Source organism: Heptranchias perlo, chromosome 45 (genome assembly GCF_035084215.1).
Source record: "Heptranchias perlo isolate sHepPer1 chromosome 45, sHepPer1.hap1, whole genome shotgun sequence".
NCBI classification, from domain to species: domain Eukaryota; kingdom Metazoa; phylum Chordata; class Chondrichthyes; order Hexanchiformes; family Hexanchidae; genus Heptranchias; species Heptranchias perlo.
In genome coordinates this window covers 1,035,912-1,062,585 of record NC_090369.1, presented here as the reverse complement: position 1 = coordinate 1,062,585, position 26,674 = coordinate 1,035,912, and the positions used below count along the sequence as shown (strand labels likewise).

The 26,674-nt window shown below is 51.2% G+C and overlaps 1 protein-coding gene across 7 annotated transcripts in view; it reads right to left on the bottom strand.

Annotated features, from left to right (window-relative positions):
- The window catches only part of LOC137306776 (cyclin-dependent kinase 17-like), an 84,446-nt gene that overhangs the window by 29,510 nt on the left and 28,262 nt on the right, over nt 1-26,674 (bottom strand). For 4 of the 7 annotated variants that reach the window (XM_067976148.1, XM_067976151.1, XM_067976147.1 and 1 more), the window contains exon 2: nt 10,194-10,341. In XM_067976148.1, coding sequence (XP_067832249.1) covers nt 10,194-10,341 — 148 coding nt within the window. Of the gene's footprint in view, nt 1-3,156; nt 3,247-10,193; nt 10,342-26,674 lie in introns of all 7 variants that reach the window. The other 3 variants (XM_067976146.1, XM_067976145.1, XM_067976149.1) reach the window with 1 other exon arrangement.

Below are 26,674 nucleotides of genomic sequence, written 5' to 3'. Positions count from 1 at the left end.
AGGGGGCAGGAGGGGGAGAAGAGGGGGCAGGAGGGGGAGAAGAGGGGGCAGGAGGGGGAGAGAGGGGGCAGGAGGGGGAGAAGAGGGGGCAGGAGGGGGAGAAGAGGGGGCAGGAGGGGGAGAAGAGGGGGCAGGAGGGGGAGAAGAGGGGGCAGGAGGGGGAGAAGAGGGGGCAGGAGGGGAGAAGAGGGGGCAGGAGGGGGAGAAGAGGGGGCAGGAGGGGAGAAGAGGGGGCAGGAGGGGGAGAAGAGGGGGCAGGAGGGGGAGAAGAGGGGGCAGGAGGGGGAGAAGAGGGGGCAGGAGGGGAGAAGAGGGGGCAGGAGGGGGAGAAGAGGGGGCAGGAGGGGGAGAAGAGGGGGCAGGAGGGGGAGAAGAGGGGGCAGGAGGGGAGAAGAGGGGGCAGGAGGGGGAGAAGAGGGGGGCAGGAGGGGGAGAAGAGGGGGCAGGAGGGGGAGAAGAGGGGGCAGGAGGGGGAGAAGAGGGGGCAGGAGGGGGAGAAGAGGGGGCAGGAGGGGGGAGAAGAGGGGGCAGGAGGGGGAGAAGAGGGGGCAGGAGGGGGAGAAGAGGGGGCAGGAGGGGGAGAAGAGGGGGCAGGAGGGGGAGAAGAGGGGGCAGGAGGGGGAGAAGAGGGGGCAGGAGGGGGAGAAGAGGGGGCAGGAGGGGGGAGAAGAGGGGGCAGGAGGGGGAGAAGAGGGGGCAGGAGGGGGAGAAGAGGGGGCAGGAGGGGGAGAAGAGGGGGCAGGAGGGGGAGAAGAGGGGGCAGGAGGGGGAGAAGAGGGGGCAGGAGGGGGAGAAGAGGGGGCAGGAGGGGGAGAAGAGGGGGCAGGAGGGGGAGAAGAGGGGGCAGGAGGGGGAGAAGAGGGGGCAGGAGGGGGAGAAGAGGGGGCAGGAGGGGGAGAAGAGGGGGCAGGAGGGGGAGAAGAGGGGGCAGGAGGGGGAGAAGAGGGGGCAGGAGGGGGAGAAGAGGGGGCAGGAGGGGGAGAAGAGGGGGCAGGAGGGGGAGAAGAGGGGGCAGGAGGGGGAGACAGGGGGCAGGAGGGGGAGACAGGGGGCAGGAGGGGGAGACAGGGGGCAGGAGGGGGAGACAGGGGGCAGGAGGGGGAGACAGGGGGCAGGAGGGGGAGACAGGGGGCAGGAGGGGGAGACAGGGGGCAGGAGGGGGAGACAGGGGGCAGGAGGGGGAGACAGGGGGGCAGGAGGGGGAGACAGGGGGAGACAGGGGGCAGGAGGGGGAGACAGGGGGCAGGAGGGGGAGACAGGGGGCAGGAGGGGGAGACAGGGGGCAGGAGGGGGAGACAGGGGGCAGGAGGGGGAGACAGGGGGCAGGAGGGGGAGACAGGGGGCAGGAGGGGGAGACAGGGGGCAGGAGGGGGAGACAGGGGGCAGGAGGGGGAGACAGGGGGCAGGAGGGGGAGACAGGGGGCAGGAGGGGGAGACAGGGGGCAGGAGGGGGAGACAGGGGGAGACAGGGGGCAGGAGGGGGAGACAGGGGGAGACAGGGGGCAGGAGGGGGAAAGGGGAGACAGGGGGCAGGAGGGGGAAAGGGGGAGACAGGGGGCAGGAGGGGGAAAGGGGGAGACAGGGGGCAGGAGGGGGAAAGGGGGAGACAGGGGGCAGGAGGGGGAAAGGGGGAGACAGGGGGCAGGAGGGGGGAAAGGGGGAGACAGGGGGCAGGAGGGGGAAAGGGGGAGAGAGAGGGCAGGAGGGGGAAAGGGGGAGAGAGAGGGCAGGAGGGGGGAAAGGGGGAGAGAGAGGGCAGGAGGGGGAAAGGGAGAGAGAGAGGGCAGGAGGGGGAAAGGGAGAGAGAGGGCAGGAGGGGGAAAGAGAGAGAGAGGGCAGGAGGGGGAAAGAGAGAGGGAGGGCAGGAGGGGGAAAGAGAGAGGGAGGGCAGGAGGGGGGAGCGAGACAGACGGTGAGAAAGAGAGAAGACAGGCAGAGATGAAACAAGAAACAGACAGAGAAAGAGAGACACAAGGAAAAAAAAAAGAGAAAAAAAAGCAGGGAGGGGATTATCCACAAAAAGGATAGATCAAGGGAGAAGAAAAAAAATAAAGAGGGAAGAAATTAAAATACAAGTAGAATGAAAATATACATGGCAGGTTTAAAAGAATGTATAGCACCAATTGAAAACCATTCGAAGGCATGCAGCAGGCACTTACAGAAACAATACACAGCATCAGCACAAAGCAAGGACAGCACAGCTCAGACAGAGCAGTAACTTTGCCACCTGGTCATTTCCACCCCCCGCACACCCCCCATCCACCCCCCCGCCCTCAGCAAAACGCATTCCCCCTTAGAGACGCTGCACACCATTAAACACAACAGTTAGAGCAGGCAGCTCAGCTCCATTACCATCACAGACCATCCCCCAAGTTCTGCCATGGCTCAGCCATTCACAAGTAGTCTCTTACACAGTTTTGCAGCAAGTTTCGAGGTGAAACAGGTCCCTGGAGTGTGTTTGGGGAAGGTCGGGGGGTAATTTTGCTAGTTTTTGGCTGTTATGGGTTACCCCAGTGATCCGTATTTGTCAAACGGTCCGTGAATTTGGGGGCGGGGGTGAGAAATGTTGTCCCCATTTTATCGCTGCAGTAGAGAAAATGTCAAGGAATGCATTTGGGAATCAAGATTCAGGAAAGGAAACACATCTTAAAATGGTGAGATTTTAAATGGAGCGAGAAAGATATTAGTAAGAGGTCAGTCATAGAGGATGGGAGGTGCCTGCAATAACCTGCCCAGCAGGGTCCCGGGCCGCTGTTATATTGGATTCAGTGCCATGGTGCTGAGAGTAACCGTGGGCATCTGGCGGCAAGATCTTTGGCGAGTACAGCCTCCGAGGTCTGGGAGGCGCAGAACGGGGAGGGGGGGGGGGCCCCCCCCCTCGCAACCCAGCTAGGCGGTGGGCTAGGATGCCGTGGGAACCAGCTTCGATGGCTCAGTGCGGCCTCTCCTCCTCCGCCCGTCCATCTGATAACTAAGGCGAACACGGCCAGTGCGGTTAATTAGCCAGCGGCTGAAATTCGTTCTTGGGGACGGTGGGGTGCCCAAGAATGATTTCCAGCATCAGGTAGCTTTCCCGGTGCGGGTTTTAGTCATTTTCCCACAACAACACCACCACGCCAAGTTAAATTTAAAAAAAATAAAGAATAGATTCCTTACCGTTCTGTATCGGTCGCGCGGAACGCAGTTGCGAGGTGGAGGCAGCGTGACGGAGGTGAAAGGGTAAAAAACTGGATTGCGTCGTTCGACCTGAAGGTAATAAGGCATCATGTATGACAGGCCCAGCAGTCTCGGCAGCTAACCTGTGGCACCATATTGGTGGAGAACGAAGGAACTCCGCCTGCTCTCTCCTTTTGCACGGCCTCCGATCTCGGTGGCGCTGACATTTTAATTACGTGAAATAGTTTCAGAAGTTGTTTTATTTTTAAACCTCCATCCTCTCGCTCGGGTACGGGTCTCACGGGCACTGGTCACCCTCCCGGTACCTTGCCCGAGGGGCCAGTCTGCAGGCATCAGTCCAGACAGGGAGTCTTGGTGGGATGTTTGACTGGCGGAAGCATCATAGCCAAGGCCGATCCTGTCCCCACCCAACATCTGCACACATTTTCCAGGAGGAGTCACTGGACAGTGGTCGGCAGCAGGAACCATGGCTGATTTTCTCTCTATCTCTCTCTAACCCAGGGGTCACTGGACAGTGATCAGGAGAAGGAACCCTGGCTGATTTCCCCTCTCTCTCTAACCCAGGGGTCACTGGACAGTGTCCAGGAGCAGGAACCCTGGCTGATTTCCCCCTCTCTCTAACCCAGGGGTCACTGGACAGTGTCCAGGAGCAGGAACCCTGGCTGATTTTCCCCTCTCTCTAACCCAGGGGTCACTGGACAGTGATCAGGAGCAGGAACCCTGGCTGATTTCCCCCTCTCTCTAACCCAGGGGCCACTGGACAGTGATCAGGAGCAGGAACCGTGGCTGATTTCCCCCGCTCTCTAACCCAGGGGTCATTGGACAGTGATCGGGAGCAGGAACCCTGACTGATTTCCCCCTCTCTCTAACCCAGGGGTCACTGGACAGTGATCAGGAGCAGGAACCCTGGCTGATTTCCCCCTCTCTCTAACCCAGGGGTCACTGGACAGTGATCGGGAGCAGGAACCCTGGCTGATTTCCCCTCTCTCTCTAACCCAGGGGTCACTGGACAGTGATCGGGAGCAGGAACCCTGGCTGATTTCCCCTCTCTCTCACCCAGGGTTCACTGGACAGTGATCAGGAGCAGGAACCCTGGCTGATTTCCCCCTCTCTCTAACCCAGGGGCCACTGGACAGTGATCAGGAGCAGGAACCGTGGCTGATTTCCCCCGCTCTCTAACCCAGGGGTCATTGGACAGTGATCGGGAGCAGGAACCCTGACTGATTTCCCCCTCTCTCTAACCCAGGGGTCATTGGACAGTGATCGGGAGCAGGAACCCTGGCTGATTTCCCCCTCTCTCTAACCCAGGGGTCACTGGACAGTGATCAGGAGCAGGAATCCTGGCTGATTTCCCCTCTCTCTAACCCAGGGGTCACTGGACAGTGATCAGGAGCAGGAATCCTGGCTGATTTCCTCTCCAACTCAGGGGCACTAAGGGCACTCATGTTAACATGAACTAAGCACTAAGGAGGGATGCAGCCTGTGACCTTCCTGGTCGGTGTAGGTCAGTACCACGAGGCAGGGCATTTACTCAGTGAAGTGGACAGTCCTGTTCAGGATTGTGGCCAAGTTTGGGCATTTGACTATCACAGTTTAACACCCACTGGGTACTGGCCTGAGACCCAGCTCATTTCACTATCACAGGCAGTGGTGCGAGATGACCAGCTGAAGTACACCACCCAGGACACCCCAGGGAAACTACACTGACTGCTCTCGGGTTAGGTTTCCTGGAATGATGGTTTGACCAAAGGCTGTGGTCTTTCCGACACACGACCATTGCTCACAGTGAGGTTAAATCTGGCAGACATCTGTGCTAAGTGCAGCTGTCTTAGGCTGCACGCTGTTGTTTTAACCCGCACTGTGACACCCAAAACCTCTCGTTGCTGGATTTCAGGATGCCGTGGGGGCTGGGTGCACTGTCTGCAGGCAGAGGCTTCTCCCGATATATTATGGATTACCTGGACCAGCTCCTGACTCCCAGCGTTCCAGATAAACCTGCCGCATTAGCCTGTCTGGAGCAGTGCAGGTCGTGAGCTTAAGCTGCAACGCTGGGATCAGAAGTCACCTCAAACAGGTAGATGTGGATGCGTGAGGTGTACAGTGCCCTGCTCTGCCAGGTTGGATGTCTGCCATCCTCCATCATTCACTGTACTTTTTATTCCCCTAATCGCCTCTCCTGAAGGTGCAGACACTTGCTGGGCACAGGTGCGACTGCCATGGCCACCATTTTGTCCAAGTACCCATGCTTCATGTTCCATCCCAGACGGTCAGTGTCAATGGGCTTTTCAACCATGGGGGACATGACAGTCCAGTCCGATCCTGTCCTCCCCTCATGTCCACACACATTTCCCCGGACAGGGAGCAGGAGAAGGAACCCTGGCCGATTGATCCCTTCCCTAGAACGGGTACAAAGGCTCTAGCCGAGACCAGCTATCTCAGCATAGAAACCGGGATCCTCCTGCTCTCTATATCCCAGAGGGTACATTCACTCACCGAGCTAGGAACTCCCATTTCACAGGCAGAATGATTCCTCCCAAAGAGGGTTTGTAAAGGAGCCAGCACTGTGCCAGAGATTGAAATGCTTGTGGCGCGATCCTCGGGAGTGCCGGTGAGGATATTAAAGAGCCCAGTGATATCTACCAGGAGCTGGCAGTGTTGACAGACACCGAAGGCCAGCCACCATCTGTCCTTTTCCCAAGTTTTGAGGAGGAGGAGGAGAGTATCAGACCAACACCTTGACAAGCTAAAGGTCATTAAGCAGACTGCGTGTTAGTAAGTGCAGGATAATGGGAGGTTGGCACAGAGCTACACTGCAGTGGGGTACAGGATTGGGGAAAAGGCAGGAGAGTGAGACTAAATGAATAGCTCCTTCAGAGAGCTGGCACGGGTACAATGGGCTAAACTATCACAATGGATAGGAGAATAGAGCGGGCACTTGGGATTAGGACTACTGCTCACGTGGGGGGTAAGACTCGCGGACTGGTTGGGTTGAACGGCCTGCTTCTGTGCTGTACTTTCTATGTAGACTGTGCTGTAATACTGTACATCACTAAACATCTCAAAAGATATCATTTTCCCCTGCTTTTCTCACCACCTCTCCTGGAGATGACTACTCCTTTCCAGGGTCCAGGTGTCCATTATCCAAGTGAGAACCTAGAAAGTGGGTGTCGGCAATCATTTGACTACAAGAGGCATCACAACGGAGCCCGATCCTGTCCTCACCTGAAGTCCACACACCCTCCAGCAGATTGCGTAGCTGATGATTATTTGGGGGAGGGGAAGAAAAAATACAAGTCGGCCAGGGTTCCTGCTCCTAATCACTGTCCAGTGACCCCTGGGTTAGAGAGAGAGGGGAAATCAGCCAGGGTTCCTGCTCTGATCACTGTCCAGTGACCCCTGGGTTAGAGAGAGAGGGAAATCAGCCAGGGTTCCTGCTCTGATCACTGTCCAGTGACCCCTGGGTTCGAGAGAGAGGGGAAATCAGCCAGGGTTCCTGCTCTGATCACTGTCCAGTGACCCCTGGATTAGAGAGGGGAAATCAGCCAGGGTTCCTGCTCCTGATCACTGTCCAGTGACCCCTGGGTTAGAGAGAGAGGGGAAATCAGCCAGGGTTCCTGCTCCTGATCACTGTCCAGTGACCCCTGGGTTAGAGAGAGGGGAAATCAGCCATGGTTCCTGCTCCTGATCACTGTCCAGTGACCCCTGGGTTAGAGAGAGAGGGGAAATCAACCAGGGTCCCTGCTCCTGATCACTGTCCAGTGACCCCTGGGTTAGAGAGAGGGGGAAATCAGCCAGGGTTCCTGCTCTGATCACTGTCCAGTGACCCCTGGGTTAGAGAGAGAGGGGAAATCAGCCAGGGTTCCTGCTCTGATCACTGTCCAGTGACCCCTGGGTTAGAGAGAGAGGGGAAATCAGCCAGGGTTCCTGCTCTGATCACTGTCCAGTGACCCCTGGGTTAGAGAGAGGGGAAATCAACCAGGGCCCCTGCTCCTGATCACTGTCCAGTGACCCCTGGGTTAGAGAGAGAGGGGAAATCAGCCAGGGTTCCTGCTCTGATCACTGTCCAGTGACCCCTGGGTTAGAGAGAGAGGGGAAATCAGCCAGGGTTCCTGCTCCTGATCACTGTCCAGTGACCCCTGGGTTAGAGAGAGAGGGGAAATCAGCCAGGGTTCCTGCTCCTGATCACTGTCCAGTGACCCCTGGGTTAGAGAGAGGGGAAATCAACCAGGGTCCCTGCTCCTGATCACTGTCCAGTGACCCCTGGGTTAGAGAGAGAGGGGAAATCAGCCAGGGTTCCTGCTCTGATCACTGTCCAGTGACCCCTGGGTTAGAGAGAGAGGGGAAATCAGCCATGGTTCCTGCTCTGATCACTGTCCAGTGACCCCTGGGTTAGAGAGAGAGGGGAAATCAGCCAGGGTTCCTGCTCTGATCACTGTCCAGTGACCCCTGGATTGGAGAGGGGAAATCAGCCAGGGTTCCTGCTCCTGATCACTGTCCAGTGACCCCTGGGTTAGAGAGAGAGGGGAAATCAGCCAGGGTTCCTGCTCTGATCACTGTCCAGTGACCCCTGGGTTAGAGAGAGGGGAAATCAACCAGGGTCCCTGCTCCTGATCACTGTCCAGTGACCCCTGGGTTAGAGAGAGAGGGGAAATCAGCCAGGGTTCCTGCTCTGATCACTGTCCAGTGACCCCTGGGTTAGAGAGAGGGGAAATCAACCAGGGTCCCTGCTCCTGATCACTGTCCAGTGACCCCTGGGTTCGAAGGAGGGGGAAATCAGCCAGGGTTCCTGCTCTGATCACTGTCCAGTGACCCCTGGGTTAGAAGGAGGGGGAAATCAGCCAGGGTTCCTGCTCTGATCACTGTCCAGTGACCCCTGGGTTAGAAGGAGGGGGAAATCAGCCAGGGTTCCTGCTCCCAATCACTGTCCAATGACCCTTGGAAAGTGTATGTGAACATGGGACGTGGACAGGTAATGATTTGGCTGTGATGCCCCCACAGTCAAATGGAGTCTGGGCTCACACTTGGGCAAGGTACGAGAGCACTCGACACCCACGGAACCCGCGCCCCAGTGAGAATCGACACCTTCAGGAGAGGAGGGAGAGAACAAGGCAGAATTCACCTCAATGGTTGTGAAAGAGTGCGATCTCCAATTCAGGGACTGCATACTTCATTTTAAATAATATCTCTGCTGGATTCTGCTAATTTCTGCTGCTGTAAAGTCTCTACATAACGAGATTGAAAGCTCGGTGACCATTACCACTCGACTGCTCTCAAGACAAAAAATACGTTGAAAACTGCTCCCTGCACTGAAAGCATCAAATCCCAGGGACACAAGTTAAAAATGAGGAAGTTGGAAGTAAGGAGGGAAGTAAGTTACCAGAGAAGGAAGGTGAAGTGGGTAGGGTAATTGGGGATCAAGTTCGAACTTAAGACGGGTTTTGTGGAGAGATGAAGGGATTGAAGGTTAGAGGGAGACGTTGGGTAAATGGGGCTTGTGAGAAGGTTGGGCAGGTGCGGTTAATCCATCAGGAAGAGAAGGGTACGTTGGGCCTGATGGCTTTTTCCTGTTTCCGAAGATTCTTCTGTTCTAACACAGATGGAAATGGAACAACAGAAATGCCAAGTGACCACCATGGTAGGCAGCACCCAAGTGGCAGGGAATCATGACTTTTCAACTGCTTCCGACAAGTTTGCTGGGGTTTCGGAGACCTGGGGAGAAGGCGACGCCCAAAAGATGTCTCCCCTTCTACTTACAGTCCCTTCTGACAAGAATGATGGACTTATTGTGATTAGAACATCCCAGATCCAGTATGGAGGTACATGATCTAAACTAAACCCAACCAGTGGCAGAAACTGGGACAGACGGGTGCAGTGGAAAACGTTTGCACAGTTAACAAAGGAGGAAAGAAAGAGACAACTAAAGGAAGCACATCACTCTGCAGAGGTGTTTGGGAAATCAGTTAAAAGTGACTGGTAGAGAGAAAAGGGGAGGCCGGGATCGGGAGAGGGGGGAGGCCAGGAAGGAGGAGGAGGAGGGCGAGGAAAAGAAAGAAAAAGGTGAGAAAGGAAAGTATGGGGAAAAAAAGTGCAAGTCAGCAAGGAAAAGGAGAAGGAAATGAAAATGGATGAAAAGCACGAGGATCGAGAGAACGCGAGAAAAGCACGAGGATCGAGAGCGCGAGAATCGAGAGAGCGAGCGAGAGAGAGCACGCGAGAATGCGTGAAAAGCACGAGGATCAAGAGAGAGGGAGAAAAGCACGAGGATCGAGAGAGAGAGAACGTGAGAATCGAGAGAGAGAGAGAGAGAGCGCGAGAGCACGCGAGAATGCGTGAAAAGCACGAGGATCAAGAGAGAAGGAGAAAAGCACGAGGATAGAGCAAACGAGAGAAAGAACGCCAGAATCAAGAGAGAGAGAACGAACCCGAGAAAAGCACGAGGATCGAGAGAGAACGAGAGAAAGAACGCCAGAATCAAGAGAGAGAGAGAGAACGAACCCGAGAAAAGCATGAGGATCGAGAGAGAGAACGCGAGAGAGCGAGAGGAGAGAAGGAACCAGAGAAAAGCACGAGGATCGAGAGAGAGAATGCGAGAGAGCGAGAGGAGAGAAGGAACCCGAGAAAAGCACGAGGATCGAGAGAGAGAGCGCGAGAACACGAACATAGAGCTGGAACGTGCATAAGGGGGAGGGAGCAAAAAGTGGGAGACAGCAGGAGAGTGTACGGAAAGGCAAGAAAGCGGGTGAGAGAGAAGGAAGGAAGAGGGAACAGGTGTACAAAAACAAGAGATGGAGACAGCTTGGAAGAAGGCATGGTGGTTAGACAGCGTGCAGAAAACAAGAGGAAAAGCCAGAGCGAGTGTGCGCACTGCTTAGGGAGAGAGAATGTCACCACTCACCTTATTTCGTGGTTGCTAACAATAACTCTGGACATTACACCTCAGTACACTGAACACCGAACACCAACCCGTTCATTCCTCCCCGTGCAACACTCCAGCCCTGTGATTAAACTGGACTCACCATTGTCGCTGACGTTATTTTCCTCAATATTGATCTGCTCCGACAGGTCAGACAGGGATTTCTCAGATGCCTGACTCCCCCGCAGCGTCATGGACAGCTGACGTTTGATTTTCTTCATCCGATCCATCAGCTTCCGATTTCCAATTGCCTAAAACAGAAGGATGGAGGGGCGAAAAAAAAACTAACTCAGTACAAAGCAAGGTTAGCAGATACACCAACCTGAAATTCCAAAAAATCGAGCAACGAGACAAGATCACAAACAAGATCAACTCTCCCCACATTCCTGGAGAAACTGTTTCCAGTGGCAGGAGGGTCGGTAACCAGAGGACACAGATTTAAGGTAATTGGCAAAAGAAACCGGGGGGGGGGGGGGAAAGGGGAAGATGAGGAGAAATGTTTTTTTAAGCAGCGAGTTGTTCTGATCTGGAATTCACTGCCTGAAAGGGCGGTGGAAGCAGATTCAATAATAACTTTCAAAAGGGAATTGGATAAATACTTGATGGGGAATAATTTGCAGGACTCCGGGGAAAGAGCAGGGAGGAGTGAGACTAATTGGATAGCTCTTTCAAAGAGCCAGCACAGGCACAATGGACCGAATGGCCTCCTACTGTGCTGTATCCTTTGAAAGCGCTATCCAATTAATCACGCTCCCCTGCTCTTCCCCCATAGTTCTACAAATGTTCCCCCGCCAAGTATTTATCCAATTCCCTTTTGAAAGTTATTATTGAATCTGCTTCCACCGCCCTTTCAGGCAGTGAATTCCAGATCAGAACAACTCGCTGCTTAAAAAAAAATTGGTTTGGGCCTCAGCTGTGATGCCCTTTGCAGTTGAATAGCTTGCTGACAAAGGCTCAAAACATGGAGACAGGCCACTTGGGCGTCCAGTGCCTGCAAAATCTGTATCCCTGCAGGAATCAGCGCCTTCTGGAGAGGGGGGGAAAAAGTTGAAAGCAAACTAGAATTGACCAAGGGGGGGGGAGGCAGAATGAAAGAAAGAGCTGCTGAGCTGGTTTGGGATTTCTACCTGGAGGACACTCAACGGTATGTACGTCCCATCCCCTCTGGCTGCACAGCAATGTCGAAAATCAGGTGAGGACAATTCCACCACTGCAGTTTTGTCAGGTCAGGTCAGCTCAGCTGGCAGCACTGTCGCCCGAGTCTGAAGGTTATGGGTTCGAGCCCCACTCCAGGATTTGAGCCCATAATCCAGGCGGACACACTCCCGGTGCAGTACGGAGGAGGGAGGGAGGGCTGTATAGTCGGAGGTGCCGTGCTTCAGACAAGATGTTAAACAGACGTCCTGTCTGCCTGTTCAGAAGGAAGTTAAAAGAGCCCATGGGACTATTTTAAGTAGATTGTGGAATTCTCCTGGTGTCCTGGCCAACATTCCTCCTTAACCAACAAGAGAGAATAGATTAAAAGGCTCATTCATCCAACTGTGGTGTACAGGACTGAGCTATCTGCAAACTGGGCTACACAACAGGGGCGACAATTCAAAATACTGTTCTGCACGACTTCCCAAAGTCCTTCGCAACCAGATGAATTACTTTTGAAATGTTTTTCCTCTCTCTCTCTCTCTCTCAACACAGAGTTTGGAAGGATTAAAAATTGAGAGGCTGGTGTTTTCACAGTTTAAGTAGGCACAGTATGAAAAATTTTACACACCCGTTACAGATCCCTGAAATCCTAGTGACAACACCCCATGTCGATCACTGTGAACTTAAATAAAAATGGTATTCAGTGCAAATTAAAATTCCATCATCTACATGTTAAAGGCTGGGTGGTCTGGCCTCCGTGGGGCAGCGGTAACCTGAGGCCCTGCAGATATAGTGCTCTGTAGGTCACCTATTTTAGAAAGGACAGTATTTATAGGGCAATGACTTGAGTGCTGGTGACAGTAGGTGCCATGGTTCAGTTGTGACAGCGCGAAGCTCAGGCCCATCTTGCCCAATCTCCGAAATCCTACGATTTGGTTTTTAGCAGTAACAGAGGCAGGGGAGGGACACACTGAACAACAAATACAGCCTTGAGGCGGCCTCTCACACCCAACCAAATGGCCACGTTTAAAGTGTGACCACAGACAATGAGCAATAAAGAGAGAACTTGCATTTTCATAACTCCTTTCACCACCTCAGGAGGTCCCAAAGCACTTTACCGCTAATGAAGCACTTTTGAAGTGTGGTCACTGTTGTAATGTAGGAAATGTGGCAGCCAATTTGCGCACGGTAAGATCTCACAAACAGCAATGAGATAATGAGCAGATGTTTAAGTGACGTTGGTTGAGGGTCAAATATTGTTCAGGACACCGGGGAGAACGCTCTTGCTCTTCCAATAGCGGCTGTGGGAACTTTTACGTCCACCTGAGGGGGCAGACGGAGCCTCAGTTTAATATCTCATCTGAAAGGCGGCCCCTCCGACAGTGCGGCGCTCCCTCAGTACTGCACTGGGAGCGTCGACCCAGATTCTTGTGTTCAAGTCTCAAGACCTTCTGACTCAGAGGAGAGAGTGCTACCCACTGAGCCACGGCTGACAATAGACCAATCGACCATGGGGGCATCACAGCCACGTCAGATCCGGTACACACGCACAGCAGCGGGAGTCACAGAACAGTGATCGGATGCAGGAACCCTGGCTGATTTACCTCTTCCTTAATCCAGGAACACCGAGATGAACTGTAGCCCCCCCTATCACTGCTCTATGCTGTATTCCCCATACTACAGACTCCACTGGGCTTCAGGCGTTGGAGATTTACATGAGGAAAGCAATCTGATACATCAATATATATTATTTGTGTACATGCTCTAGATTTGTAATACAGTGTGTCACGTAATACTTGGTGATGTTATTACATGATACGGAGTGGATGGACATCCTGCCTTGCGTGGGACTGAATTATAGTGAGTAGGGAGTGCCAGCTTCCATTGCCGGTCTGGCGGTAGGGGCGATACGATTGTCGGCAGCTCCGGCTGATTACTGCTCCTATCCAGGGACCATCGATGCCCGCCGGAAGGTGCTTTGTGAAAGCATCAGGTGAGGACCAGGATCAGAATCTGGCTCGACTTATGATGTCCTGCTTAAATCACTGTCTAGGCTGGGACATGAAGAAACAAAAACAAACAGTCACTCGAGCTCGAGACAGGCTCCCATCTGCTGTGCACCATGGAATGGTTACGCAGATAGGGTGAGATGAAGTAGGGTGGGAGGAGGCTTGTGTGGAGCACAAACACCGGCACAGACCAGTTGGGCTGACTGGTCTGTTTCTGTGCTGTAAAATTCCATGTAACCCAGCGAGGAATGCAGAATGGGTAGTTGTGCAGTGGGGAGGGAACAGTCTCGTTACCATAAAACAAAGAAAAAAAAATCAGACAAATTCTAACGAGAAAGCAAAGAAAAAAAAAGACAGGATGTTTGGGACCAGGATCAAATCTATGCGGAGTCTCTGGGGGTTGAAACGACTGTGTAAATTGCTGAAGATTCACTTGCTTCTCCCCTTTTGTGCAAGTGAAGCACTCCAGTGCTTCTGCCCATCTCGCTTATATAAATATTCAGGGCGCCGAAATTGAGGAGAACTACAGAGATATGTAAAACTCAAAATTACATAACATACATCAGCCTCAGCACTGAGGTACACACACAGAAAGAAAGAGAGACAGAGAGAGAGGCACACACAGACAGAGACAGAGACAGAGGCACACACAGACAGAGACAGAGACAGAGACAGAGGCACACACAGACAGAGACAGAGACTGAGGCACACACAGACAGACAGAGACTGAGGCACACACAGACAGACAGAGACTGAGGCACACACAGACAGACAGAGACTGAGGCACACACAGACAGACAGAGACAGAGGCACACACAGACAGAGACAGAGACAGAGGCACACACAGACAGAGACAGAGACAGAGGCACACACAGACAGAGACAGAGACAGAGGCACACACAGACAGAGACAGAGACAGACAGACAGAGAGAATAAAGCAGGCATTTAGATGCGTTGTGATTTGACAAGTCAGCTCACTGTGAGAGAACGTCTGTTCGGAGGTAGCGGAGAGAGTGAGTGAGGGACCATTATCTGACAGCGTGCATATGCTCCAGAATTTTCAAAGGGCTCTTCCTCCATCCCCCCCACCCCCCGAAGCTTTCCTGCCTACGCAAGAATCCCAGCCGCTGGATGCCCACCTATTATTGAAGAGCATTCGTTTGGAAAATTGCAAGGCCTTCAGGGGAGTGAGTGGATGTAGGTGAACTCCTCAGCTTTGAGAGCCCTGTAAAGGCATTCTACCATAAGGAAATAAAATATAAATAGATGCAATAAATTGTAACGAGAATCAGAATTGGGACTGTTCAGTAATCAGTGAAATCTGGCAGTCTGAATTTTTTTAAAATTCCATCCTCCTCCATTTGCTCAACAGCTTCAATTGTGAGTGGAGCCAGGCTATCGATAGCTCGAGGTAAATGCCCCTCCTGGTGTGGTACTGAGCCACACAGATAATGAAGGTTCCAGTCTGTGCTGAGTTGGTTGATCTTAGCTGGGGCGGGGTGTAAAGAAGCTGAAACGGCCTCAGTGCCCCTGGAATGGGGGTCTCGGATTCCTACTCCTGATCACTTAATGTCAGCGATACTGAGGTTGTCCAATATGAAGAGAATGCCAGTGACGGTAATAACTAACACCCCTCATGTCATGGCTGCAGTGTCTGTGGCACAGCAATACTGTCACACGGATTTTAATACGTACATGCAGGATGATAATACCAAGAGATTTGCACACATATATACACCAACAATGTTCCACAGACCAGGAACAAAAAACATGAAGCCCGACCTACAAAATAAACACAGCTAAACCCACAGCAAAATAAACTAAAAGCAAATACATTGATATCATTTGCCCTTGCTCCGTCTCAGCTCATTTTCACCTGATATTCTATTTCACATGTTGCCTCACTCAACACTCTACATCCACCTCACTAATTTACTCCACACCGCTCCTCCTTTCCACGGAGATCTGCTCGGACGTCTCACATCTTGCCTTTAGCTCCCATCCATTGGTTTATTTTCTCCTTTTTTTTGCCAGTTTGGTGGCACTCTCCCCTCTGGGCAGAAGGTTGAGAGTCCAGGTTCCCCCACTCCAGTACTTCTGCACATAATCTCCACTGCAGTACTGAGGGGGTGCTGCATTGTCAGAGGTGCTGCCCTACAGGTGGATGTTAAAGATCCCACGGCACCATTTGAAGAGCAGGGAGTTCTCTCAGTGCCCTGGGTCAGCAGTCCTCCCTTAACTAACATCACCAAAAACAGATCAACTGATCATTCATCTCACTGCAGTTTCTGCATCTGTTTGCCGAGAAGCCAGTCTTTGAACTCCAAAAGGAACTCATTGGGAGAAGTGCTTTGACACATTTCAACATTATCAGGCACTGGATTTATTCCATTTTGGTATATTTTGCCCCTTTTATTCATCCACTGGCACAAGACCTGCAACTGAGGTGACGAGTGCAGGGACTGCTTCCCAAGCTGCAGCCAGATGCCAGGAGGGACCATGCAGGCATCAAGCTATCCATGAACTTCCCCAAGTCCTGCTGCGAGGTGTCACAGTCTCACAGTAGAAATGTAAGCCTGGACTAATAATCTGGCGTCATGAGTTCAAATCCCGCCACAGCAGCTGGGGAATTTAAATTCAATTAATTAAATTCAATTAATTAAATAAAATCTGGAATTAAAATACTAGTATCAGTAATGGTGGCCATGAAACTACCGGATTGTCGTAAAAACCCATCTGGTTCACTAATGCCCTTGAGGGAAGGAAACCTGCCGTCCTTACCCGGTCTGGCTTATATGTGACTCCAGACCCACAGCAATGTGGTTGATTCTTAATTGCCCTCTGAAATGGCCGAGCAAGCCACTCAGTTGTAAAATCTTGCTAAAAAAAGTCATAATAAGAATAAAACCGGACAGGCCACCCGGCATTGGACCAGTTGACCCTGCAAGGTCCTCCTCACTAACATCTGGGGACTTGTGCCAAAATTGGGAGAGCTGTCCCACAGACCAGTTAAGCATCAGCGTGACATAGCCATACTCACAGAATTATACCTTTCAGCCAATGTCCCAGACTCTTCCATCACCATCCCTGGGTATGTCCTGTCCCACCGGCAGGACAGACCCACCAGAGGTGGCGATACAGTGATATACAGTGATATACAGTCAGGAGGGAGTGGCCCTGGGAGTCCTCAACATTGACTCTGGGCCCCATGAAATCTCATGGCATCAGGTTAAACATGGGCAAGGAAACCTCCTGCTGATTACCACCTACCGCCCTCCCTCAGCTGATGAATCAGTCCTCCTCCATGTTGAACACCACTTGGAGGAAGCACTGAGGGTAGTAAGGGCACAAAATGTACTCTGGGTGGGGGACTTCGATGTCCATCACCAAGAGTGGCTCGGTAGCACCACTACTGACCCAGCTGGCAGAGTCCTGAAGGACATAGCTGCCGGACTGGGCTTGCAGCAGGTGGTGAGCGAACCAACACGAGGGAAAAACTTACTTGACCTCGTCCTCACCAATCTACCTGTCGCAGATGCATCTGTCCATGACAGTATTGGTAGGAGTGACTACCGCACAGTCCTCGTGGAGATGAAGTCCCGTCTTCGCACTGAGGACACCATCCAACGTGTTGTGTGGCACTACCACCGTGCTAAATGGGATAGATTCAGAACAGATCTAGCAGCTCAAAACTGGGCATCCATGAGGCGCTGTGGGCCATCAGCAGCAGCAGAATTGTATTCCAGCACAATCTGTAACCTCATGGCCCGACATATTCCTCACTCTAACATTACTAACAAGCCCGGGGATCAACCCTGGTTCAATGAGGAGTGTAGAAGAGCATGCCAGGAGCAGCATCAGGCGTACCCAAAAATGAGGTGCCAACCTGGTGAAGCTACAACTCAGGACTACATGCATGCTAAACAGCGGAAGCAACATGCTATAGACAGAGCTAAGCGATTCCACAACCAATGGATCAGATCAAAGCTCTGCAGTCCTGCCACATCCAGTCGTGAATGGTGGTGGACAATTAAACAACTAACGGGAGGAGGAGGCTCTGCAAACATCCCCATCCTCAATGATGGCGGAGTCCAGCACGTGAGTGCAAAAGACAAGGCTGAAGCTTTTGCAACCAACTTCAGCCAGAAGTGCCGAGTGGATAATCCATCTCAGCCTCCTCCCGATATCCCCACCATCACAGAAGCCAGTCTTCAGCCAATTCGATTCACTCCACGTGATATCAAGAAACGGCTGAGTGCACTGGATACAGCAAAGGCTATGGGCCCCGACAACATCCCAGCTGTAGTGCTGAAGACTTGTGCTCCAGAACGAGCTGTGCCTCTAGCCAAGCTGTTCCAGTACAGCTACAACACTGGCATCTACCCGACAATGTGGAAAATTGCCCAGGTATGTCCTGTCCACAAAAAGCAGGACAAATCCAATCCGGCCAATTACCGCCCCATCAGTCTACTCTCAATCATCAGCAAAGTGATGGAAGGTGTCGTCGACAGTGCTATCAAGCGGCACTTACTCACCAATAACTTGCTCACCGATGCTCAGTTTGGGTTCCACCAGGACCACTCGGCTCCAGACCTCATTACAGCCTTGGTCCAAACATGGACAAAAGAGCTGAATTTCAGAGGTGAGGTGAGAGTGACTGCCCTTGACATCAAGGCAGCATTTGACTGAGTGTGGCACCAAGGAGCCCGAGTAAAATTGAAGTCAATGGGAATCAGGGGGAAAACTCTCCAGTGGCTGGAGTCATACCTAGCACAGAGGAAGATGATAGTGGTTGTTGGAGGCCAAACATCTCAGCCCCAGGGCATTGCTGCAGGAGTTCCTCAGGGCAGTGTCCCAGGCACAACCATCTTCAGCTGCTTCATCAATGACCTTCCCTCCATCCTAAAGGTCAGAAATAGGGATGTTCGCTGATGATTACACAGTGTTCAGTTCCATTCGCAACCCCTCAAATAATGAAGCAGTCCGAGCCCGCATGCAGCAAGACCTGGACAACATCCAGGCTTGGGCTGATAAGTGGCAAGTAACATTCGCGCCAGACAAGTGCCAGGCAATGACCATCTCCAACAAGAGAGAGTCTAACCACCTCCCCTTGACATTCAACGGCATTACCATCGCCGAATCCCCCACCATCAACATCCTGGGGGTCACCATTGACAAGAAAGTGGCGACAAGAGCAGGTCAGAAGCTGGGTATTCTGTGGCGAGTGACTCACCTCCTGACTCCCCATCTACAAGGCACAAGTCAGGAGTGTGATGGAATACTCTCCACTTGCCTGGATGAGTGCAGCTCCAACAACACTCAAAAAGCTCGACACCATCCAAGATAAAGCAGCCCGCTTGATTGGCACCCCATCCACCACCCGAAACATTCACTCCCTTCACCACCGGTGCACAGTGGCTGCAGTGTGGACCATCCACAGGATGCACTGCAGCAACTCGCCACGGCTTCTTCGACAGCACCTCCCAAACCCGCGACCTCTACCACCTAGAAGGACAAGGGCAGCAGGCACATGGGAACAACACCACCTGCACATTCCCCTCCAAGTCACACACCATCCCTTCTTCGTCGCTGGGTCAAAATCCTGGAACTCCCTTCCTAACAGCACTGTGGGAGAACCTTCACCACACAGACTGCAGCGTTTAAAGGCGGCGGCTCACCACCACCTTCTCAAGGGCAATTAGGGATGGGCAATAAATGCCGGCCTCGCCAGCGACGCCCACATCCCATGAACAAATTTTTAAAAGTCACGGGTTTGGGAGGTGCTGTCGAAGAAGCCTTGGCGAGTTGCTGCAGTGCATCCTGCAGATGGTACTGACTGAAGAGGAGAGTGGTACCACTGAGCCACGGCTGCCAACTGCCAAGAGTATCTAAAGCAACACAGACCAGGAATGGAAGCTTGGACCTTCCTGACCTGTACAGCTGAGATACTTGCTGTATAAATTAGCTGAGCTATCGTATATTTTTAAAAGCATTAATTATGCAACATCCTCATTACTTTTGTTGCAACTGATAGCAGATATTGTTGAGGGGCTGCTCAGCCTGCCTGTTGGAGGAGGCTGCTTTTGACACAAATACACAAAGTGCTTTTAACCAGCCAAAAACAAACGCACAGTTTTCAGCCCAGTCAGATGCAGTAAGTGATCCAGCCTATGATAAATTTACGACATCGTAAACCCTCAAGCACTTCCTGTTGTAGCAATGACCGAGGAAGGAGGAGGGGAAAGGGGCTAAACACACTAACAGCAGTCTCAGCAGAGTACAGCATATATAAAACTCACTCTCCCAAAACCAGAATGAGAAAGTGTGACAGAAAAGAATGACTTCTCTATCCCAGGTTAATCTCCTCCATTAGACACAGAGACCCAGTGGCTCAGGGTTCACATTTCGGTCCACTTTAAAGAAATATTATAGATATAAAAAATAAAATAAATACATAATAAGTCACTGGCACTATAGCAGTATCAAAGAGGCCACTAAGACAGATGGTGTGGGAAATAGAAATGCAAATAAAGGGATCTCTTCAGAAGTTGGCACATTGTTGCCACAGTGTAGAGGGAGCTTGATTCTGCATTGAACCAATGCTGTACTTGACCTGGGAGTTCTTGCCATGGGGACAGTGTAGAGGGAGCTTTACTCTGTATCAAACCCGTGCTGTACCTGCCCTGGGAGTGTTTGATGGGAGTGTGTCGAGGGAGCTTCACTCTGTATCTAACCCTGTACCTGCCCTGGGAGTGTTTGATGGGACAGTGTAGAGGGAGCTTTACTCTGTATCTAACCCTCTACCTGCCCTGGGAGTGTTTGATGGGACAGTGTCGAGGGAGCTTTACTCTGTATCCAACCCTGTACCTGCCCTGGGAGTGTTTGATGGGACAGTGTAGAGGGAGCTTTACTCTGTATCTAACCCTCTACCTGCCCTGGGAGTGTTTGATGGGACAGTGTCGAGGGAGCTTTACTCTGTATCCAACCCTGTACCTGCCCTGGGAGTGTTTGATGGGACAGTGTAGAGGGAGCTTTACTCTGTATCTAACCCTGTACCTGCCCCTGGGAGTGTTTGATGGGACAGTGTAGAGGGAGCTTTACTCTGTATCCAACCCTGTACCTGCCCTGGGAGTGTTTGATGGGACAGTGTAGAGGGAGCTTTACTCTGTATCAAACCCGTGCTGTACCTGCCCTGGGAGTGTTTGATGGGACAGTGTAGAGGGAGCTTTACTCTGTATCAAACCCGTGCTGTACCTGCCCTGGGAGTGCTTGCTGTGGGGACAGGATGGTAAACAAAAAGGGAGAGTGCCTGATGCACAAAATAATTTTTTTTTTAAAAATTGACCAGTAACTGTCACTTGATAGCTCGATGCCCTAAATGTGTTGAGTAATCCACTTTCAGCATGGGGTGGTGTGGTGCAGGTGATCCAAAGGGTTCCTGATCCCAATCGCCATCTAATAGCTCCTGTTGGAAAAGGGTGCACATAGGGAGCAAGATCGGACTCAGCTGATCTCCATGGTTGAATATCCTGCTGATACTCAATACCCAGGCTCACCAAATGAGGTATGGAGTTGGGGGAGGGCGGCGGCTGATGCTTGTGGCACCATCTCCCAGCGAGAGTGTGCTCCTGCAGGAGAGGGGTGAAAACAGAGGGGAAATGCCTCCGCTGAGAAACACAAGACTGAGCTTTTTTTTGTTTAAAACTATTCAAAGGATTCTCGTTGTGTCCTGGATACCGAGGCTATAGAATCCCTTCAAACTGTTGCTAACCTTTCTTCAAAGGGCAGGCAGCTAGCCTCTTGTTTAAAGGTTAGATATCTGATCGGCTGTTTGGCAAACACTTCTCGTATTTTCTCCACAAGAGATGGTGAAAGAAGAATGCAAAGATTGCCATATTCACCCAGTTCCATTCCAGTCCTGATTTAAGGAGCTGTACATCTGGGCTCAGGGTTCAAACGAGGTTGCTACTTCCTTCAAAACATCTCACATGTCAGCATTTACAAAGGACTGCTTTGCCTGCCACCTCAGCGGAATCAACCATGTTTCAACATTTCAGTGGTACAGACAGGGTTGACCCATTCTATTTAGTTTAAAAATCCGCCCCGAGTCCCTTTTGGCTTGAACCCAGCCCAAACAGACGGGATGAAAGCCACTGGTCTTCAGGGGTCACAAGAGAAGAGGCCATGTTGAGACCACATCTGGAGTACTGTGTGCAGTTTTGGTCTCCTTATCTGAGGAAGGATGTCCTTGCCATGGAGGGAGTGCAACGAAGGTTCACCAGACTGATTCCTGGAATGGCAGGACTGACGTATGAGGAGAGATTAGGTCGACTAGGCCTATATTCACTAGAGTCAGAGTCATAGAGTCATAGAGTTATACAGCACGGATAGAGGCCCTTCGGCCCATCGTGTCCGCGCCGGCCATCAGCCCTGTCTACTCTAATCCCATATTCCAGCATTTGGTCCGTAGCCTTGTATGCTATGGCATTTCAAGTGCTCATCCAAATGCTTCTTGAATGTTGTGAGGGTTCCTGCCTCCACAACCCTTTCAGACAGTGAGTTCCAGACTCCAACCACCCTCTGGGTGAAAAAGTTCTTTCTCAAATCCCCTCTAAACCTCCCGCCTTTTACCTTGAATCTATGTCCCCTTGTTATAGTACCCTCAACGAAGGGAAAAAGCTCCTTAGTATCCATCCTATCTGTGCCCCTCATAATTTTGTACACCTCAATCATGTCCCCCCTTAGCCTCCTCTGCTCCAAGGAAAACAAACCCAATCTTCCCAGTCTCTCTTCATAGCTGAAGCGCTCCAGCCCTGGTAACATCCTGGTGAATCTCCTCTGCACCCTCTCCAAAGCGATCACATCCTTCCTGTAGTGTGGCGACCAGAACTGCACACAGTACTCCAGCTGTGGCCTAACCAGTGTTTTATACAGCTCCATCATAACCTCCTTGCTCTTATATTCTATGCCTCGGCTAATAAAGGCAAGTATCCCATATGCCTTCTTTACCACCTTATCTACCTGTTCCGCCGCCTTCAGGGATCTGTGAACTTGCACTCCAAGATCCCTCTGACCCTCTGTCTTGCCTAGGGTCCTCCCATTCATTGTGTATTCCCTTGCCTTGTTAGTCCCTCCAAAGTGCATCACCTCGCACTTTTCCGGGTTAAATTCCATTTGCCACTGTTCCGCCCATCTGACCAACCCATCTATATCGTCCTGCAGACTGAGGCTATCCTCCTCGCTATTTACCACCCTACCAATCTTTGTATCATCAGCGAACTTACTGATCATACCTTTTACATTCATATCCAAGTCATTAATGTAGACCACAAACAGCAAGGGACCCAGCACCGATCCCTGTGGTACCCCACTGGCCACAGGCTTCCAGTCACAAAAACAACCTTCGACCATCACCCTCTGCCTTCTGCCACTAAGCCAGTTTTGTATCCAAAGTGCCAAGGCACCCTGGATTCCATGGGCTCGTACCTTCTTGACCAGTCTCCTGTGGGGGACTTTATCGAAGGCCTTACTGAAATCCATGTATACCACATCCACTGCGTTACCCTCATCCACACGCCTAGTCACCCCCTCAAAAAATTCAATCAAATTAGTCAGACATGATCTTCCCTTGACAAAGCCATGTTGACTATCCCTGATTAATCCTTGCTTCTCCAAGTGGAGACTAATTTTGTCCTTCAGAATTTTTTCCAATAATTTTCCTACCACTGATGTTAGGCTCACTGGCCTGTAGTTCCCCAGTTTTTCCCTACTCCCCCTCTTGAATAATGGTATTACATTAGCGGTTCTCCAGTCCTCTGGCACATCCCCTGTGGCCAGAGAGGTTCTGAATATATGTGTCAAAGCACCCGCAATCTCCTCCTTTGCCTCACACAGTAGCCTGGGATACATTTCGTCCGGGCCTGGGGATTTATCCATTTTTAGGCCTGCTAAAACCGCTAATACCTCCTCCCGCTCGATGTTAATATGTTCGAGTATATCACAGTCCCCCTGCCGTATTTCTATGTCTACATCGTCCTTCTCCATAGTGAAAACAGATGCAAAAAAATTCATTTAGAACCCCTCCTACATCTGCCGGCTCCACACACACATTGCCATTTTTGTCTCATCGAAACATATAAAATTCTAACATGACTAGACAGACTAGATGCAGGGAGGATGTTCCCGATGGCTGGGAAGTCCAGAACCAGGAGTCACAGTCTCAGGATACGGGGTATGCCATTTAGAACTGGGATGAGGAGAAATTTCTTCACTCAGAGGGTGGTGAACCTGTGGAATTCTCTACCACAGAAGGCAGTGGAGGCCAAGTCATTAAATATATTCAAGAAGGAGATAGATATATTTCATAATGCTAAAAGGATCAAGGGATATGGGGAAAAAGCAAGAACAGGGTACTGAGTTAGACGATCAGCCATGATCATTTTGAATGCCGGAGCAGGCCCGAAGGGCCGAATGGCCTACTCTTGCTCCTATTTTCTACGTTTCTACGTTTGTCAGAATCTCAACTCTGCTCCTAGTGGGTATTCGAGTTTACAGCCCACAAATCAACACTGACACTCTCACTCAGACAAGCCTTGATGATTGCTGGTATATTAATTTCTGGACATTCTAAAGGAGATATCTGAAAATATCCTGACACCTGAGGGAGAGGGAGTTATCACTTTTGAAGTGCAGTGACTGGTTATAGCAGCAAATACAGCTGCCATTTTGCATTAGACAAATCCCACAAACAGCGATGAGATGAACAATGAATGTGTTTTTGGTGGTGATGGTTGAGGGAGGAATATTGGCAATGACACCGGGAGAGCTCCCTGTTCTTCCTACAGTGCCACGGGATCCTGGACATCCACCGAACCACTGGACCAAGCAGACAGGCCCTCGGTTTAACGTCTTAACAATGCAGCACTCCCACAGTACCAGCATAGATTATGTGCTCAAGTCCTGGAGTAGTGGGTGAACTCCCACTCAGAGAATCTGCCACCCCTCCTACCTAGTCTTGCCTGTGAGAGACTCCAGTCCCACACTACATGGTTGGCCCTCAATGTCCTCTGAAGAGGCCTATCGAGCCACCCGGATGGAAGGCCTACCACCACCTACTCATTCCAACTAGGGATGGGCAATAAATGCGGCCTTCCCGGTGTCATCCATGTCCCGAGAACTAAGAAGAAATAACACCAAGCTCAGTTATTAAAAAACTGTAGGAGGAAGAGAAGACCCAGTGCAGTGAAGAGTTTCACAGTTTACTAGTTTTCAGGAAAGAGTTGGAGCAGGAAACAGTGTGGTGAGTCTTGATTTCAAGCCAGTGAGAATGGAAGGGCAAGCATGTAGGACGTTGCAGTTGTAGATTAGTGGGAACGAGAGCAGAAAGTTCAGAGGAGCATTGAACATAGTATTGATGAAAGAGAGAGACACATATTAAAAACTCTAAGATCAAAGAAAATCAAAGCTTCATTGCAATCTTTCCCTGGTGACCGGCACGGCAGTATCACAGCAGACTGCTCGGCTGCTGCTGCCTGATTCATGCCGAGAACTCCCAACTACAGTAAAACAGCCAACTACAAAGAGAATTTAGAATTGTACAGCTGGACGTTTTTCACATTTCCAGTGGGCATAGTGTGAAAATTTCACACACCTACCGTTACCCTTTACTGAAATCCTAATGACAACACGCTTGCCTCCATGGCGAGTGCACTCCTCTAAGTCAGAAGATTGTGGTCTTCACCCATCACTGAAAACAGATCAGTTGGTCATTCATCCTGCTGTTTGTGGGATCCCGCTGTGCGCAAAACGGCCGACAATTTAGCCTAGACGCCAGTACACTTCGAAGTACTTCGCTGTACGTGACAATTTCTAAATAAAACGTACAGCAAATGTCAACTCGGGTCGCACTGCCAACTGGAAAGAACATTCCAATTTACTCAGCACTGAAGTACTCGGAAAAGCCTGGCTGCATTGATTGTAGCACATTTGCAAATTTCTGCCCCAAGCTACCATGTAACCTATCCAGACTATCGTGTGTGCCTTGTCGTGTCAGGAACGGTTTTACTAATGGCCCACCTTCCATCCGGTCTTATTTTAAAATAATACTTTCTCCCCCTCTATTAAGACTTACCCAAGTTGATAATCATAAAAAACAGCATTGCAGTTCCCCCGATGCCAATGGAGCAAAAGCTACCAGTTCAAGCCCTGATCTATACTGATTTAGCTGATCTCATTGGGGGCTCTACCTTTGGCTCCTGGGCTATGTCAGGAGGAAGGGCCAGTAACAAGTGACCTCTTCTGGGAGTGCATGTAGATGTTCAGGGAGGCAGGATCAGGCTTGGCCACGGTGAAATGTGCTGCCAGCGCTCACTGAAGCTGCAGCCCAGCAAGAGCAGACGCCTTCGGGTAGGGGAGAAATGAAACAGTAAGCATAAACCTCTGGAATCGTGAACCCAGAGTACCTGGTACAGGGCTTGTTGGACCCACAACATTTTACTGTCTACTCAATTCAATCAATATCGAGAAAATAAATTCTCATTTAAAACAAAAAGGGTTTCACATGAAGAAAGAACAAAGTGTTCAGTCAGTTAGTCACTCACTCGGAAAGACGTGACATTGCAATAATCATCCTCCCCCTCTTTCCGTTACTAACAGCTGATTGAATTCAACACAAATTACCCACTTCTGGGAAATTGCAGTAGTCGGTGCAGCAAGGGAAACAGAAACCATGGCCCTCGTTACCCCCCACAGGATAGCCCTACCCCCATTCCACACGACTATAACCCAAGCGTTTAACCAGAGCAGTGAGGAAGACATCAAAGGACATCTGTAGAGTTTGGAAAAGAGGAGATCTTACCCCCAAAGTAATCACTCCTATCCATTCTCCCTACCAAAGAGGAAGTTCTCAAGAGCTGGCCGAGGAGGAGCGATCAAAACCAAGCCTGGCCTAGAATGCCCCATCTGATTTTACCCCCCTGTAGTAGGTGACCCAATCGTGGGTCAGCACATCCCCCCAGTGACTGAGATCATCATCAACCTTAAAAGCACCTTTCATGAAATATCCAAAGTCACTTTTACAGGAGGAGACTGCACACCAGGGAGGTGACTGAAGGAGTGGTCAAAGAAGTAAGCTTGGAGGAGGTTTCACAAAAGTGGGGGGGGAGGGAAGGAAGGTAGCGATGCCAAGGTGCTTAGGAAGAGAATGCCAGCGTGCAGATGGCATGATGCCTGGGAGGCCCTGCGACCAATGATGTGGAGGGGAGGGGTGGGCACACATTAGACCAGAGTCACGAGAACAGGGACCAGGTGCTGAGACTTGGGGCTGAAGATTGCAGAAATGAAATGGAGTAAAGCCTTGGAAGAACGTGAAGATGAGGATATTGGCATTGGTGATCTGGGAATGGAAATCAATGAAGATAGTGGTGATGGATGTGTA